We start from the raw sequence: 18,800 nt of genomic DNA on the forward strand, positions 1-18,800 counted from the left end.
GCGGGGGGATGCCCGGAACTCCTGGGTGGTGGTGGGGTGCTCGTCTGGGGCTGTGGGCGTCCTTCTCCGGTGGGGCCCTGCGTTGGGTTCTCCCGGCGCGGCGGGGGGCTGCTCTCCTGGTTGGGCTGGGGCGGCGCCCTCTTTCCCTCCGTGCCTCCCTGCTCTCTGGCTCTGGGGGCCTTGCGGCGGCCCTGCTGGCCCTGGCCTGGATGGCGGGCTTGGTCGCCCGGGCGGCGGTTGTTCCCTGCCTGTTCCCGTGTGGCGTTGGGGGGATTCCGGCTGCCGCTGCTGGTGCGGTGGGGGTCTTGGGGTGGGGATGGCTGGGCACTCTCCCTCCTTCTTTTCACATTCCACCATCCATTTTAGAAGAACATAAACACTCACCTGAGCACAGGTGTTAGCTCAACAGACTGAATGACTGAAATATTTCACACTAGTTGGTTTTAAGGCATAAGTATGCGTGTGAACACTATCTGTTTTGTGTACATGTCGACAGGTGGACATTTTTGCAACTAACAGGTGTGTTTATAACATTTGAGTGTGTGTGTGGACAGGCTCCGCTCTTTTTTTTTGTTTTTTTTTTTACATTTAAACCTTACCATAATGATTAACAACCAGTAAACTTGTTGCTTTATGCTGCTTCATGGTCTTATCCCCCTTCCCCTCCTATTATCACCCCCTACCCCCCCTCTCTCTAACGTCCCTCTCTCTTCTTCCCCTCTTTCCTTTTCCGTCCGGTCCAACACCAAAGATTTTCAGACATGTTTGAAATTAATAAAGTTTGGCCTCAATTACAAAAGGGGTTTATTCAGACATACCTTTGGTTTGTCTGAAGATTAATAACCCCTCTTGTTAAAGTAAAATATGTCCAACCCAAGAGGCCCTCAGCTCTCATCTGACTGCCCAGCTGTTGGACAGGACAAGTTAAAAAAAAAAAAAATGAAATAGATCATCTGGGATCCTGCTGGGAAACCGCAAAATGTAAACTTTCCAGGTCACCTTGGTATTGAGTTTGGCCAGTTCGTTCTGTCATGATTAGCCATGACGTAAACAGACCCAGTCGCTGGAACCCGGAAAGATCACAAACACAGGAGTGGATAAAGTCACTGGTTAATTGCCCAGGATGATATGACGTGGAAGAGTTCTTGTGACTGATGGAGTAGTGCAAGTCCCAGAGGCGGTGGTAACAGGATAAAGTCCAGACGGTGAGTGTAGTCTTTCCCTTTGACAGATGCGAAGCACAAGTTTGGAGCAGCTGGTGAAGTTAGACTTGGAGGTAGATGGTATGGCTGGAGGTCGGGAATTCAGGCTTGACCAGGTAGAGAGTGTTGGTGAATGAACCCAGGTGGGCAATCGTGGTTGAATTTCCTGCAGACAATGAGGTAGAAGTGATTACAAGAGAAGGCGTGGAGCATGGCATAACTAGAAAACATGAGACCCAGATCTGCACCATAGAGGGCAACAAACTGGCGATGAATGCTGGATAAGGCTCATCTTAAGTAACAGGAGGACTGATGAGGTGAGTGTCCACAGCTGGGTCCAATCTGAGGAGCAAGAGCAGAGAAGGGAGGGGGAAGAAAAGGACTCCCAGGAGTACCATGACAAATTCCCTCAATCCGGTCATCTTGACGAATTGCCTGTGCCAAAGGCTCAATTACTAAGAGCAAACAAAATGGGTGGCAATGAATCACCCTGTCGGACTCCTCTCTCTATGTTAAAGAAATCGGAGCAATGCCCATTCACTCTGATTTTCAATCTGGGATTTTCATACAATAATCTGAACCAATCTACAAACTTCTCCCCAAAGGCCATCTCCACCAATGTGTGTTCCAGGTATTTCCAATCCACCTGATCAGAAGCTTCTCAGCATCTAAACTGAGAAGCATAGATGGTTGGAAACTTTTTGCCATTAGCGATTGTAGATTGAGAGCTCTTCTAACATTGTTCGTTCTTTGATGCCCTTGAATAAATCCAGTCTGGTCTGGACCTACACATTTCTGTGAAAGAAATTGTTTTTATTATTTTCCTTGTTTAAATGTGTTTGTATAAATGTATTTTATATGTTAACTCAGATGAACCTTTTTAGAAACAGTTCTGTTTTTGTTCTTCTGTTTTTCACCCACTGCTAGGATGAGGGTGTTTACAACACACTGTCCTTATCTGATAAGGAATATTGTTTGAACTGAAAACCCTCCTAAATGATTAATTATAACACCCCCTAATGGACTTTTCAGCTTGTCTCTTTGTTTGGAAATTGTAACGTCCTACTTGTGTTCTTCATAAAAGGTGCATGGGAGAAGCAGACATTTGATAAGAGAAGGGTGGTGGAAATCTTCCGTCACACTGACTCTTCTCCCTTGTGCACAAGAAACTTACTTCTTGTTGTGGTTTGTTGTTTCTTATTGTGTTTTTCTCTAATGTCTAGATGCAATTATCTGACAGTTTCTGAATGTATTTCTGTATTCCGGTGGCTAGGATGGATGTTAGTATCTTATAATCCTCACACAGACGACTGATCAGGTGATAATTCGAACAGTGAAGTGGATTGTTTCCCTCTTTATGTAAAACCGTGATGATAGTTTCAGACCACGACTCTGGAGCGGTGGCGGAATCTAAAACAGTTACAAAGTTTACATAGCGTGGGAGTCAGTCGTTTACATATATTTTATAGAATTCTCCTGCAAACCCATCCATTCCAGATGACTTGGTTTGTTTTAATTTGCCTATTGTTACTCTAATTTCTTCTTCTCCTATAGGTTCTATAACTAAGCCTTAGTTTTTATATAATTGTTTACAATATTTTGCAAATGTCTCTGACATGGTTCTAGGATTAGTAACAATGTTTGTATTGGGTTGTTTAATCTTGGGAACTATGCGGCCCCTGTCTGTTTTTTTTTTTTTTACTGAAATGATAATTGACTGGGTTTGTTTCCAAATTCTTATATTTTTTATTCATACATTTAGGGCTACATTCTGCCTTATAGGATTAGATTAGACACTAGGGTTGTGCCGATGGACGATATCATCGTCCATCGTGATGGGTGACTGACATCCCGATGGAGAGACCACCATCGTGATGCCACGCCCCCGCCACGTTGCGCGTCGACACCATAAGCCGCGGTTACATGTACAAAATATCCAGATGGGATCAATGGTCGGATTAGAATCCAACCGTGTAGATGGGCCCAAAAAAATGTTTTCAGAATATAAAAACGTTCACTGAGGTCACAATTTCGGTCGGAATAAATCATTCGCACATGCGCAGTTTGAAAACCGGAAGGGGATACAACTTCCGCCGAGCGGCTTTTTTCCCTAACTTTATTGAATGTAACAATTCAATACAAAACGATAACAGCGCCGAGCGGCTATATATATTGACATGTCAGCTCGGTAAAACACGAGACGATCTTCTAAACGTGCTTTTAATAATGTTACGGTTATTATGAAACACCTGTTTGCTCATCATCTGAATTTTAATCCATGTGGTCAGTGCTTTTTCTGAACGTAGCCAGGATTAGCAGTATGCTAACACGGGCTAACAACATTAGCTTTGGGTGGCGCTGCATGCTGTGGATAACATCAGCCTTTATTTAGTCGGGACACGACTGGAAACCCAAATCCACGTGATTGTTTGAATGTTTTCTAAGGACTGAGCGACATTTCTGCTTTGAAGCTCAAACTGCTGTGTCTGCTAACGATCCGAGCTGTGCTCAGACACACTTTTAGACCCGGTTCTGAGTTTGATAGCTTGTAGTACCCCTAGAGCTGCGGGACGGATCGCAGTCCTAAATCTCCCACACATACCGCTCATGTACCCCCCCCCCCCCCTTCCCATCAAACACAAAAAAGCTGTAAGTCCGCACTCTGCCGGTCCACTTCACTAGTTAAGTGCGGGAGCGGACTACGTCTTTCTATTTTGTTTGTTACTTTTTTTGTTAAAGTCACTTCCCTCCGTTTATACTGGATCATCGCGGATTAACCATTAGTTGGGAAATAAAATGAAAAAAGCAAAATAACGAATAGCAGTTAACTTATATAAGAACGAAAAATGTAAAAATACCCCCCCCCCCCCCCCCCCCCCGACGATGTCATCGTCCATCCCGATGGTTGACAGCAAACATCGTCAACGGCCAATTTAGGGGACATCGCCCAACCCTATTAGACACCTTTATTTACCCTCCAACGATGGGGAAATTCACTAATCTGCCGCTGCAACAAGGACATTCAAAGCACAGTAGCAAAAGTGACATTCGCCAAAACAATAAAATAACCTTCAATGTATTTATAGGACTACGGTGAGGATGCTTTTCAACTCGTTTGGAAGAAGTTTTTCAATCATTTCATCAGATCCCTGATAGAGGATTTTCACTGCATCTTTCATGTAGTCTGGAACAGAGGCAGTGTGAATACGGATTTGATCCATATTCTTTTGGGCGATGTTGAAAGCCTGCCAGCCTGAGCAACAGACTTGCATAACACAAGCCCTGAAGGATTCTGGGTAGTTTATGTACTTGAATCCTCCCAGTTTGCGTTTGGCTGCATCAGCATCTGGGTAGTTTTCCGCATGTCTGCAGCAGTGGTCAGATCCTTGGTGACCTTTGCAATTTGGGAATCCATTTCCTTTAAAAAAAAAAAAGAAATACAAGAACAAGGTCAAATTACAAAATGGCTGCCATTCTTACAAACGCAAGCTAGAGGTCAACAAGAGGGGGTATGAAGAAAATCTATGATAAATAGGTTTGAAAGGTTAGATTGAATAAAAACAGCAACGGCTTCAGTGTGGAGCAGAAAAAGGTAATCGTAAATTATCTGAAAGAGGAACCATTTAATAAATCAGTTTTATTTTTTACACCACAAAGGGCTTTGCAGAGATGCATAAGTAGGCAGTATACAGGACAAATTAAATGAAATAAAATGCTTCACATGCTAGAAGTCTACTTAATATGAAACTTTATTTTTTTTTATAAATGACTGTTTTTGTAGAAAAAAAGGTTTTTATAAAAAAAAAACAATTTACCGAAGTAGAGAAGGGAATAGGGAGCAGCCCAGATTCGAACCCTGGTTCCACGGACAGAAGGCGCTGAAAACCAGCCCGAGCTAAACCAGCTCCCTGACGTTAGTTTCAGAAGAATCCGAAAAAAAAGCTTTTTGTTGTCCTTGCCAACAGTGTTTTTTCTCTAACCACGCCCACATTCCTTATATGTCCATATCCAGTGTTTTTCATTATGTTCAGTTACTGACATAGATGCATGCATTGAAATGTCACAGTATTCCATTGAAAAAACATAGGAGTTATAACATAGTGTGACTGTGTGAGCTCGCCAAGCGGACGCCATTCAAAACCTACAACTTCTGATTGCAACATTTTTTTCAGTGTTGATTGCTGTTGATTCCTGAGAAATTACAAGTCCATTAATGAAAATTCCAATGACGAGTAGTTGATGTAGTTGCGGATTGCTCTAGCAACATGTGTGTGAAATTTCGTGAAAATCCCTGGAAAAAAAGTTCATTTTTATCATATTGTATAAAAACGCGAAAATGGCGAGATTGCAGACTTTCGCACAAAATGGCCGCCAAACCGTAGATCATGTCGCCAATCTGTAATGATTTGAAAAATTCATTGGGATATCGTGGACAAGGCTATATTGGTTTTGCTTGTCAATTCTAAAAAAAAAGTTCCAAATTTTTTCGGAAAGTCAGCACATTTTTTGCGACGGTTTTTTGCTTACCACGCCCACATTCCTTTATTGATCCTGTCATGCGTAACATAGTTTTGTTCAGCGTGGGCCAAGGAATCGCATATTTCCTCCTCACAACATTCTAATAAAAATCTGCTAGCTAGCTTAGATGACAACGGTTACGAATTCACCATGCGCATGCCGTTCAAATTTTACAACATTTTGTCCACATCACCTTGCTATGGATGAATGAGAAGTTACGAGACAATGGCAAAAAATCCCTAAGACAAGTTTTCGTTTGTATGTAGCGCTAAAGGGCTTTTTTTAAAATGCAAGATGGTCAACGACACTTCTGTGGTGTTTGCAGACTGGAGCTGGCAGCAAGTGTGTGCAGTTGCGTGAAAATTGCTCAAACAAACGTGCCTTTTTCCCATATCGTGGGAAAACACAAAAATCGACAATTCTCAGAGTTCACCACAAAATGGCTGCCAAGCTGTAGGTCATGTGGCTGTCCCATAATGATTTCAAAACTTCTTTGGGATATCCCCAAAGAAGTTGGGTTTTGTGTTTTAAAGTACATTTTTTCGAATCCATACGCGATTTTCTTGGGTCTGGTCATCGCTGAGGGCAGAGTTAAGATGGATCCTAAGAAAGTCCAGGCAGTGTTGGAATGGCCCAAACCCGAAAACCGTAAGCAATTGCAACGTTTTCTAAGATTTGCCAATTTCTATCGTCGCTTCATCAAGAATTACAGTAAAATCGCTTCACCCCTACATGCCTTAACATCATCCAAACAGAGCTTTTCTTGGAAACAGAAAGCAGAATCTGCCTTCAAAGATCTAAAGAATCGCTTCACGTCGGCTCCTGTGCTGGTTGTTCCAGACCCCAGTAAACAATTCATTGTGGAAGTAGATGCCTCCGACACTGGGATCGGAGCAGTTCTATCCCAACGCAGTTTGGATAACAAGGTGCACCCTTGTGCTTTCTATTCCCACTGTCTGTCCAATGCTGAAATAAACTAACATGTCGGGGATAAGGAGTTATTGGCTATTAAAGAACCATTAGAAGAATGGCGGCATTGGTTGGAGGGAGCCGAAATTCCTTTTGTTGTGTTTACTGACCACAAGAACCTGGAGTATTTAAGAACTGCGAAAAGGATGAACTCGCGCCAGGCTCGCTGGGCCCTTTTCTTTAACCGGTTTACCTTCTCTTTGTCCTATAGACCAGGGTCTCGAAACGTGAAGGCTGATGCACTGTCCCGAAGGGATGAATGCCCCCTGAAGAAGGTCTTTCCTGAGTTTATCCTGCCTACCTCTGCTCGACTTGCTTTTCTCAGTACTGACATAGAAGAGGAGGTAAGGTCGGCTAACCAGGACTCACAATCTCCTTCTGCCTGCCCCGTAGGACGTCTCTACGTGCCTGTAGATCTCAGAGCCAGAGTTATTCAATGGTTTCACACCTCACGTATGTTTTGCCATCCTGGACAGAGAAGAACACTCTCCATCATTGGACGGCGCTTTTGGTGGCCCAAAATGAGGAAGGACATCAATGAATATGTCTCTGCTTGTCCAGAATGTGCCCAGGTCAAAGTAACTACGTCCCCACCTGCTGGATTTCTGCAGCCTCTGTCCGTTCCTAGAAGGCTCTGGTCCCACATCTCCCTGGACTTCGTCACAGGACTTCCACCGTCTGAGGGCAAGACAGTGATCCTTACGGTAGTAGACCGTTTTTCTAAAATGGTTCATTTTGTTGCTCTACCCAAGCCCCCCACGGCCAAGGAGACTGCTGAGGTCCTACTCAACAACGTAGTTCGTCTCCATGGCCTTCCCAGAGATATTGTCTCGGACTGGGGACCCCAATTCACTGCTAAGTTCTGGGCGGAGTTCTGCCGGTTGCTTGGAGTCTCTGTGAGTCTGTCCTCTGGTTTTCACCCACAATCCAATGGCCAACCAGAACGGCTCAACCAACAGTTGGAAACCGGCCTCCGTCTTCTCTGTAGCCGTGAGCCTGCATCTTAGTCCCGCAATCTGGTCTGGGTTGAGTATGCACATAATACGCTTCGTTCGTCTGCCACAGGGTTGTCCCCCTTCCAGGTGGTGTTTGGCTACCAGCCCCCTCTCTTTGCTTCCCAGGAGGGGGAGGTTTCTGTGCCATCTGCCCATTCGTCCGTTCGGAGATGTCAGCAGGCCTGGCGCAGGGCCCGGCAGACTCTACTACAGACCGTGGAGACCTACCGCACCACCGCAAACCGACGGAGGATTCCTGCTCCCTCCTATCAAGTGGGTCAAAGGGTTTGGCTTTCTACCGCAAATCTGCCTCTTCGTGTTGAGAACAGAAAACTGGCTCCACGATTTGTTGGTCCCTTTCCCATCTCCAAAGTGGTCAATCCAGTGGCAGTTCGCCTGCGTCTACCGAGGACTCTCCGTATACACCCCACCTTCCACACTTCCATGGTGAAGCCTGTCAAGACCAGCCCTCTTGTCCCTCCTGCTGAGGCTCCGCCACCGGCTCGATTCATTGATGGGGGTCCTGCTTATACAGTGAGACGCCTGCTCCGATCTCGCTGCCGTGGACGTGGCCTACAGTACCTAGTAGATTGGGAGGGTTATGGTCCTGAGGAACGTTCCTGGGTTCCTGCTTGGTTCATCCTTGACCCTGATCTTGTTGCCCAGTTTCATAGTGAGCATCCTGACCAGCCTGCACGACCGTCAGGTGCCGGTCGTTGAGGGAGGGGTACTGTCATGACTGCTGCTGCCCCTCCCTCTCAGCGGCTGCTCATCAGGTCTGATTCTCTTCACCTGTACGCCTCAGTATTTAAGCCTGCCACGTAGTCTCAGTTATTGCCGGAACGTCTAGCCTTTTGTCTGACTACCAGCCTAGTTGTTATTTGAGCTGAAGTTCAAGTTATTAACCTCAAGCCCTGTCTATGTTAACGCTCCAGGTCCTCAAGCCAAATATCTACTTACCTGTCACGCTTCAGGAAACCAAGCATTCAGCCTGCTCGTCAGCCGACGCTCTCACTCCGTGTTTTTCTCCACAAGACTGCTACTCCAAGTCGGATCCATCCCAAGAATCTCTCATCCCCGGCTCTGGCCTCTAGAGGACTTCCTCATTCAAGGTTTTCACGCTTCCCCCCCTCTCGCTTCTCTCTAAGCGTCTGTTTTTCGACTCCATCCTCTCAGCCATCTTTTGCAACGCCCTCTGGTGTCTTTTCCGAGTACTGCAAGCTCCAGCTCCCCAGTCTCCTCAGCCCAATAAATATTAAGTTGCATTCCTGGGTCTGTCGTTTTTGGTTGGTCCTCAAGATCCTTCCTGACAACAGCACCCCAGTGCACCATAGTTACCCCAGCTTCAACTTCAAGCAGCCTAATAACAACTTTATTGTTATTGTTAGGTTTAAATCAAGCAAATTAACAGAAAGATAAATATTCTCTGAATACTAGCTAATCTGACAATAAGCTTGTCCAAAGAGGAATGCTTTCAGTCTAACTTTGAATGTAGAAACAGAGTCGGCCTCTCTTACATGAGCTGGGATCTTATTCCAAAAAAACGGGGGCTTGGTGGCTAAACGCTCTACCTCCAACCATACTTTTACTAATTCTAAGAACCACAAGCAGTCCTGCATTTTGGGAGCCAAGTGTTCTATTTGGATGGTAAGGCACTACGAGGTCTTTGACTTTGATATAGGTTGGGGCCATACCATTTAAGGCGTTATAGGTAAGCAGGAGGATTTGGAACTTGATTCTAGAATCAACTGGGAGCCAGTGAAGTGAAACTAACACAGGAGTGATGTGATCTCTTCTGGTAGTTCCTGCTAACAATTTAGCTGCTGCGTTCTGATCAAGCTGGAGACTTCTTAAGGAACTCTTAGGACACCCCCATAATTTTAATGTAAAATTCAAAATGTACTCTGCAACCTTCTCCAGAGTTCTAACAACCCTTCCTGGATCCTACACGGCTGACTCATTCACTCATCAACCACAGGATACATAAGCAGAGTTCAGTGTAAAATATTGTTTGTGCCACTTTGCTGTCCTTACCAAGCATTGTATTTGGACCTGATCTTCTGTCTCCTGACCCTGTTTCTGACTCCGTGTGCATGTCACTTGCCCAGATTCTCACCTGAATCCTAATTACCCCTGTCACTTCTCTTATGCTCTCATGCTCGTGATTGACCCCTGCCTGCCTGCTTGACCCTGATTTAGCTTTATGGACTTTTAGCTGAGCTAATAAACCTACTGTATTAAGATCCAGCCATCTGCCTGTTCTTGTGACAGAACACTTTGCCAAACATAGATCCAGCAGCAGGAGTTCCTAGCCCGACAAACCTGGCGTGGTATGCTTCTTTGTTGCTTCATGACGGGCCTGTAATCCGCCTGTAAGTGACACATCCACTGCGACTCCTCCGGTTACTCAGTCATCAGCGGTAGCCAGAGGCGGCGCGCCTGGAGTAACGCTCGCTCACACAACAGGACTGAAAATGGCACTACCGGACAAATTGCTCCGTGCTCGGAAATCATTTCGTGGTTTAACCCCCCAATCCAACCCCTTAATGCTGAGTATCAAGCAGGGAGGCTCGTGAGGGAGGTATTGGGTCCCAATTTTAGAGTCTTTGGCATAACTCAGCCTGTAATTGAACTCACGACCTTCCAGTCACAGGCCGGACACAGGTCTACCACAAGGCCACTGAGGTACATCTTCCGGGACATGCTGCAATGCTTCATTGTTGTCTACATCGACGACATCCTGATCTACTCTGACACGTTGCTGGAGAATGTTGCATGTATTTGTCAGGTGTTACAGTGGCTGATCCAACACAACCTGTACGCCAAAGGAGAGAAGTGTAAAATTCCACAAGACCTCTGTCTCTTTTCTGGGTTATGTGATCAGTGTGGGGGGCATTGCAATAGACCAGGGAAAGATGGAGGTGGTGCTGCAGTAAAGGAGCTGCAGTGGTTCCTCAAATTCGTCAATTTTTACTGCTGTTTCATCAATGGCTTTAGCAAGGTGGCAGCACCTCTCACATCTCCAACAAAGGGCGCTTCCAAATGCCTGCCCAGACAACGGTAGCCACAGAAGAATTCCATAGGCTGAAACAGTGCTTTACTCAGGTGCCCATCATCCGTCACTCGGACACAGCCATACAGTTTATATTGGAGGCGGACGCCTCCAACACAGGGGTTGAAGCCATGTTCTCACAACGTCATGGCCAGCCAGCCAGCCAAGATGTTCCCTTGTGCCTACTTTTTCCAGATATTTTACACCGTGGAAGAGAACTATGACATGGGCGACTGAGAACTGTTGGCCATGAAGGAGGCATTCTCTGAGTGGAGACAAGGGTCGTCTCAATCCTTCCTGGTTCTCACTGACCACAAGAAGTTGGAGTACATTAAATCCGCCAAGCGGTTGAACTCACAACACCCATGTTGGACCCTGTTTTCTCTCACTTCAATTTTCAGATCATATATTGACCAGGGTCATAGAACAGAAAAGCTGATGCGCTGTCCTGTTTACACGACATCTCTACAGAGGGATCTGTGATGCCATAACCCTCATCATTGATCTTGGCTCCTGTTTAGTGGGACATAGTGATGGAGTTGTCCGAAATCAATGCCATAGAGCAGGGGTCGGGAACCTTTTGGGCCAAGAGAGCCATAAACACCAAATATTTTTAAATGTAATTTCGTGAGAGCCATACAAAATGTTCAAAACTCAAAATGTTATGATCAGTGTGAGCAGGGGGGCGTGGCTGACTTTTTCCCTGATGCCTCCCTACATGGCATACCTGATCCTCATCTCATCAATGTCTTTAAATGCCTGAGCCTGTTGCTTCTCCCTGCCGGATTTTCACTTTTCCATTGCTCTTCGTATCTGTGGTTGTCTAGTCTAACTCCCTGATTCAGCTGCCTGTCTAATTCTGTTCCTTGTCCTGTGAGGAATAAACTGTTAAACTGCCCTCAGAGTCAGATTCTGCTTTGGGGTCCTACCACTCACCATAACACAAAATACAAGTGAATGTGAGCATTTAATGTAATTTCAACACTTTTAATTCCACTTTTAAAGTACAATAAATCTGTGTTTTAAAAAAAAAAAAAGTGTTATTGTTGTGGACTGAGTTGGACTGGGTTAGTGCTGGGTTGTTTTCTAAGTTCCTGAGTTTATTGAAAGCATCAAGCAGAGCCTGTCGTTGGAGAGTTTGGACCAATGGGGTTCAGCTTTGGGCCGAATAAGGGAAATAGGAGGACTTGTGTGAGAGCGAGGGTAATAAATAGTTTGGGAGAGCGCTCTTAGGTGGAGAGATTCAGCCTGAACGGCGTTGGTTACGGCCTGCTGCAGCCAGAATAAAGAACCCTAATGTCTGTGCCTCAGCGTGAGAAAGGGACGCTACATTTTGCTGTTGCAGGTAAAATGATGATTTCTTACTAATAATGTGACTTCTGGTGCTGCATGGTGATTTTGCTGATCATCTAGTCTGGTTGATACGTGGTGGGTTTAAGCTTCATTCAGGCGTTGAGACTTCCATCCATTAAACATGATCGTAGATTGGTCTGAATGTTCTTCAGATGTGAGACAGACTGCTCACATGCACACGTGGAGCCCGTGGTATGTGACTGGCTGTGTGTTCCAAGTTTTGACAATCTGTGCGTTTCACCTTGCTGCCTGTGCGCACTACCCCCTCTCCTCCTCACACATCCCTTCAGCTGCGCCCTCTTTCTCAGAGACGGGAGCGCGCAGCTGCACGGACGGCAATTCGCAGGTTTCCGGCTGGTCCAGTCTATCTCGTCAGAGAGATCCTAGATTCTTGCACTGAGGGGTGGTGGTTTTAATATCTGGTGGATTAATAGCGATATGGCTTAGAGGAATGCTCCTGGGTTGCCGCTGACAACATCCTTGACCCCTCCCTTATCAGCGACTTCCACTACAGCCACCCGGACAAGCCTGCACCCCACCTTGTGGTCCACCTCGGCATCGTCGGGCCCTGGCTTCCGTAGGTGGTCATAGGAGGGGGGCTCTGTTAGAAGTCTGTGATCTGTCTCTCCTTCTGGTCACCATCGGAAACCATCCCCAGGGTTCTATCCATACTTACTGGATGCCGGACACCTGACTCTCAATAACTCAATCAACCACAGCATAGTGAGCGAAGATCAGTGCAAATTATCGTTTGTGCCACTCTGACTTCCTTACTGAGAGTTGGATTTGTGCCTGATCTTCTGTCTCCCGACCCTGTTTCTGTCTCTTTTAGCCTGTCGCCTGCCCCGACTCTCGCCTGGATCCTGATTACCCTGTTACTTCTCTAATGCCCATATGCTTATGATTTACCCATGCTTGATTGACCCTGATTTAGCTTTGTGGATATTAAGCTGAGCTAATGAACTTGCTGCACATAGATATAGCCGTCTGCCTGTTCCTGTGACAATTTCTTTTTAAATGTAATTTGAGAGAAATACTTTATCATTAACATAGACATGAATATCCATTGGCAGTGTGCCTTAACACACATATTTCCAAATCACACAAACTAAAAAAAAAATTTTTTTTAATTAAATTGACTACAATTAATACTTGAAATAAATACATCAAATCAAGACATGTAGTTAGTATATTTTTTATTATGAAGATATGATTATTGGGCTACAACCACGTTTCAGAATGATCTTAGAACGCATTACATCAAATCTTATTTATCAGGAAACAAATGTACCTCCACATTTCCCTCTGAAAAGCTTTTATTCTCAGTTTTTTGGCACACGAACATTAAAGTCGACATATTCTTAAATATATTTGGTCTTAACATAAGCACTCCAAAACTGTATCACTGATTACCAACATGTTCACAGAAAGTTAAAGATCAACAAAAATACAAAACAAATCCAAAGATCATTATTTTTAACTCAGCACCAGTGATTATGTTTGATTACATGAAAGCTGTCTATTTAGAAACAGAAGCAACCACACATGATTACGGTTTTATCACCACCACCTATTTCTTCATATATTCTCTTTAGTTTTTATAAACTATACCACGAACTGCATTTAAGCGTAATCATCCAGGTCGTCCTCTGTCATGCTGGCCTGAACAATTTCTTGGATCCTTTTAGTTTCCTCCGGGTCAGCAGCAGGCAGAATGGCCTTCAGTCCACCTTCAATTTGTTTCATTCTGGTTTCTGTATTTTCCTCAAACTCTTCCTTGTTCTTTTGGACCAATTTTAGGATGTTGTCTTGAGCTTCTTGGCAGGAGTTTTGCAGTTTTTGGCGCTCTTGGAGGAACTCTGGCTTGTCCTTATCCATAGTCATGAGCTTACTCAGGCTGCTCACTCTGTCCATCAGGTATTTGTTGGACACTTCACAGTAGGTCCCTGAAATCATATGGACCAGGCTGGCGATGTTGGAAGCTTGAAAGGCCTGGTTGTACAGCAGGTCTTTGGTGAAAAGCTTAGAGTTGTAGGACAGTGTTTGTACATCTTCAACTTTATCTGCAAACTGGATCATGGTTTTTGCAAGACTGGTTTTTACAATATTGGCCACCATCTGGAAGAAGCGCACCATCTTCTCCCACTGCTCTTTCACTCGGCCCATGGCATCCATACCTTTGATCAGCATTTTGATTGTGGTGTCAAAGTCAATCTCTTTAACATTGCAGTTTTGCATGTCCACCAGGATGTCAGTCAGCTCTTTCTTGTTTCCCTCCATTCTCTCCAAAGCTTTGTTATATTCTTCTCTGCATTGCTTCAGCTGTTCTCGGCTCTGCTCGATGCGGAAACGTGCATTCTCCAAAGCTTGCTTTCCGGCAGACTGTTGTCCAGCATTTGCCTGTGCTTTGGCCATCATTGGAGGTGTGGGAGCAAAGGCTGGAGAATTACACATTTTTTTACCCTTAGAGTCAAACATCTGAGCATCTTGATGTAGCTTCTTTACTTTTTTAACCAGAGTTTGTGTTGTTTTCTTATCCCATGTTTCTTCTGGAGAATATGTTTCAATCTGTTCACAGATGGCAATGCCTGTATCGCACAGAGACAGACCCTTTTTTTTGGCTTTGCTCTTTTCTTCCTTCTCTATGGACCTAAAGATCCTTTCAAATTGATTTTTGACAAATTCAGTTCTTGGTTTCTTGTTCTTCTGGTCATACAGCTCGTTCCATTTTATCTTATCTTTTTCAATGTATTCTAGGAATGTTGTTGCTAACCTAAGAATCTGTGAAGACGTGCTGTAGATTTTTTGTGCTGAGCCTTTGTCCTCTTTTTCAGTCTCAGTTTTCTGGACAACCTGTTCCGAAGATCCATCCTGTGTACATTGTTGGGTTCGTTGCGCGCCCATTGCAAAAACTGCATTCCCAATCACAGCCACTGCCTGTGACAGTGCATCAGCAATTTCCATGCCAACCAATTCTATCCCTGTTGGAAAGGACTTCATTGATGATTTGAACTCTTCTTGTGCTTCTTCAACCTGCTTTTCCATGGCCTCCATTGCTTTAGTATATTTTTCGTTTAGCTCTTTTGCACTCTGTTCTCTCATTTTATTTTCCTTAATTTTATTTTTAACCTTTTCTAGGTCCTCTCCATAGATGTGTTTAGCATTAATGCAGGCTTCCAGCAGCTCCTGGATTAAACAGATGACATCATTATATTTCTTTTCTACACCATCTGCTAGCTCCACACATTCATCTGCTATGGTACGGATGCTGTCAAGCTGGTTTGGGAGATATTCCTTAACAATTTCATCATCATCATTAAAGAGGAAATTCACTGCTGCTTTCATGTAATCTGGAACAGAGCCTGTATGAATACGGATTTGATCCATATTCTTATGGGCCATGTTGAAAGCGTGCCAGCCTGAGTTACAGACTTGCATAAGACAAGCCCTGAATGATTCTGGGTACTTTATGTGCTTGAATCCATCTTTTGGGGGGTTCTTGTTAATGGAGAAGTCTGTGCCTGAGGAGATGAAGACTAACTCCCCCATGATGGCGATGGAGAGGGGAGCAGGAGTCAGATACTCCTCCCAGTTTGCGTTTGGCTGCATCAGCATCTGGGTAGTTTTCCGCATGTCTGCAGCAGTGGTCAGATCCTTGGTGACCTTCGCAATTTGGGAATCCATTTCCTTTAAAAAAAACAATTATAAGAACAAGTTCAAATTACAAAATAGCTGCTATTCTTACAAACACAAGCAAGAAGTCAATTTTTCTCTCTCAATGTGGATAAGAAAAAATCAAAGAACAGGCTGACCAGAAGAGGGGGCCTAATGAAGAAAGGGGGGTAATAAAATCTATGACAAATAGTTTTGAAGTGTTAGGTGTAATAAAAACAGCAACAGCTTTAGTGTAGAGCTGACATCATAAATTATCTGAAAAATATAGCATTAAATAAATCAGTCAGTTTCATTGTTTTATTTTTTTGCACCACAAAGGGCTTTGCAGAGATACGTAAACAGTGTACGGGAAAAAGGAAATGATATACATGCTAGAATTCTACTTGAGACGTTTTTTGGAATAAGTAGCTGCAGTTACATGTGCAAAATATATTTGATCGACTCAAAGATCAGATTAGAATAGAACTGTTATATGGGCCTAGAAAAACTTTCTCGAGTTATAAGACACACGAAGATACAGCACACTTTCGATTGGAATAAATCAATTTGACAAATTCAGAACTATCTAAAATTCAGAAAACCGCAGCTCAAGAAGAAATGGCGGGTTCCGTATTAAACAAAGCTGCTGTATAGAGCGATGAAATCTTTTAAACATGCTTTTATTATTATTATGATTGTATTAAGTGACTGTTTGCTCGTAATTTTCTAAATCAGTGTGGTCAGTGCTTTATTCTTGGCCGCACTGACCCACAAGAAGGGTTAGGATTGGGATATGTGCCAACAACAACATTTAGCCTTGGATGAACTTAAATTCCATGCCGAAAATTCCTGTGATTGTTTGCACTGTTTCTTAAATCTGAAGCTGCTCCTCTGCTTAGAAATAGTGTTTCTCCTGAGTTCGACAGCTTGCTCACTTAGAGGAGCTGGACGGACTGCAGTCCGAAGCCTCCTCTGAAGCGCACACTGTAACAAAGCACCCTCTCCTGCTTGCTAACACGAAGCTACGAGTCCAGCTGCTCTGCTCAGAGACATGCCTTTATCGCTTGGAGCAGCCGGCTAGTCCTGTGCCGTCTTCTCTGGAGCGCCACACTGTCTACGCATGACCCACAATCAGATAAAAATTTTTTACATGGACCACGATTGGATCAACAAGCCGCATAGCCCACCTATCCCATTCGGAAAGAAATTTTGATCCGAATAACTCTGATCGGGTTAGAGTTTTCCAAACTGCGTGTTTACATGACGCATATTTATTCTGATCAGGCATTCATTCTGATTTCTTTTGTCCATGTAAGCGCAGTTACTGTTTTGTAAAAAACCCTGTTTTTTATTCATTTTGGTAAGAAATGAATAAAAAACAATAACTAGCGCCACCTAGTTATACTTACGATTACAACACATCAGAGATTAGATCCAGAGCAGCTGTCCTGACATGAAGAGCAGCTTCACTGCCACAAACACAGTTAGGCTCTGGTTTTGTCATCTGTTGTCCATTCATCCGTCCATTTACTTAACCCGTTTTATCCCTTACGACACGTGTGTCAAACTCACAACCCGCGGGCCAAATGTGGCCCTGCCATGTACGTGGCCCTCAAAAGCATAACAATTTTTAATTTTTTAAAATGAAAAATAAAAATTGGTGTGTATTTATTCATATCTAGGGGGAATTGGACTTGAAATATTGGATTGGGAAACTATACATTAGGACTTAAACACATTCCATACAACCTAACCTGACGGAATCAAATATAAAAGGATTTATGCAGAGTAACAAGCAAACATGTTTTTTCTATGCAACTGTAATCGTCACTTTAAAAAGTTATAATAAATAAATTATGAGTTATTTAACATTCTCTGGTACAGATTTGACTTGGAGGCGGCTCTAGATGATTTTTTTTCTTTTAGACTCTAGATTCTCTAAAGGGAAATGGTTCAAAATTTGCTTCTTTTCTTGGTGTCATATATTTGCTTGACTTTATCTTTCTGTGTTAATATTTCTTCTTGTTGCACCTGTCTATCTTTCTCTCGAGCAGCTCGAGCAGAACATCTCTAGTATTTTGTATCTTTGTGTACCCACTGGATTTAGATTGCTGATGTGTCTTTCTCTTGCCACTGACATATAGGAATCGATGCACCTTTTCATGGTTTATTTTATTTTTTATTTAGAGTCCTCTTCTTGAATGTTAGTTTTTTTTTTGTTTAACGGACCACTTTAATGTCCTTTATCCAAAATGAGAAGTAGTCATTGTTGGTCCTTTTCTGTGCAGACCAGGTTCTAACGGGTTCTGAAGCTGCTAGGCCTTGACTTAAGGCCCAACTCAAACTACACAACTGCAAATTCAGCTACCTTGGACTGGGGTGTAGGAGGCATACACATATACACCTCTGTATGTCAGTTCAGTGGAACTCTGACTGGAATTACTCTAAAGTTCTGCTTGCACTGAACTACATGGAGCTGATAGGAACATATGGAGGATGGACAACAGATACATTTCAATAAACTGACCATGTTTTTTGTTGTTGACAAATAATGAATATATACCCACTCTCTCAGTTTTTGTCTTCATTGAGCACAACACTTCCTACGAGATGAATTCTGGTTCTGGGCTGTTTTACTTTAGGCTACATAAGAATATTGATCAAATGTGATAAAGACAGACTTACCTTTTGCTGTTGCTGGTTCAAAGACAGTCTTCTTGCTAACAGGTGCTTGTTGAACAAGTTTCTGCTCAGATGCTGACAGTTTCTACGCTGACTTCTTTTAAGTGGTTTGGAATGAAACCTGATTGGACGATGGAAAGATAGACTTGTCTTTAGCTGCTTATCTGAAATTCAATCATTTTCTTACAAATATTTTAATGTCTTTGTGTTCCATAATTATTATTTATGCTGCAATATTAAACAGTCCCAGTTTCTGCACAGTATTTTAAAGTTTTTATTTCAGCAAGACATCCAAATGAAAAACGTTACTCATTAAAAGCCAACCAAGACGAGGAGAAGAAAGTCCACAACTGGAGAGGCTGTTTAACTAAAAAC

At 43.6% G+C, this 18,800-nt stretch overlaps 1 protein-coding gene across 1 annotated transcript; it reads right to left on the reverse strand.

The window, feature by feature from the left end:
• Positions 1-13,282: 13,282 nt before the first annotated feature.
• Positions 13,283-18,534, reverse strand: LOC101161192 (early endosome antigen 1-like). Its single transcript, XM_004080187.4, has 2 exons — positions 18,429-18,534; positions 13,283-15,776 (listed from the first exon to the last, which is right to left on the reverse strand). The coding sequence occupies exon 2, from the start codon at positions 15,771-15,773 to the stop codon at positions 13,713-13,715; it is 2,061 nt and encodes a 686-aa protein (XP_004080235.1). The 5' UTR covers positions 15,774-15,776; positions 18,429-18,534; the 3' UTR covers positions 13,283-13,712.
• Positions 18,535-18,800: the final 266 nt, after the last annotated feature.

This window comes from Oryzias latipes, chromosome 19 (genome assembly GCF_002234675.1).
Source record: "Oryzias latipes chromosome 19, ASM223467v1".
In the NCBI taxonomy this organism is placed as follows: domain Eukaryota; kingdom Metazoa; phylum Chordata; class Actinopteri; order Beloniformes; family Adrianichthyidae; genus Oryzias; species Oryzias latipes.

What these genes read in the sequence shown, in the direction of transcription:
- LOC101161192 (XM_004080187.4), bottom strand. Translation starts at nt 15,773, where the DNA reads ATGGATTCCCAAATTGCGAAGGTCACCAAGGATCTGACCACTGCTGCA.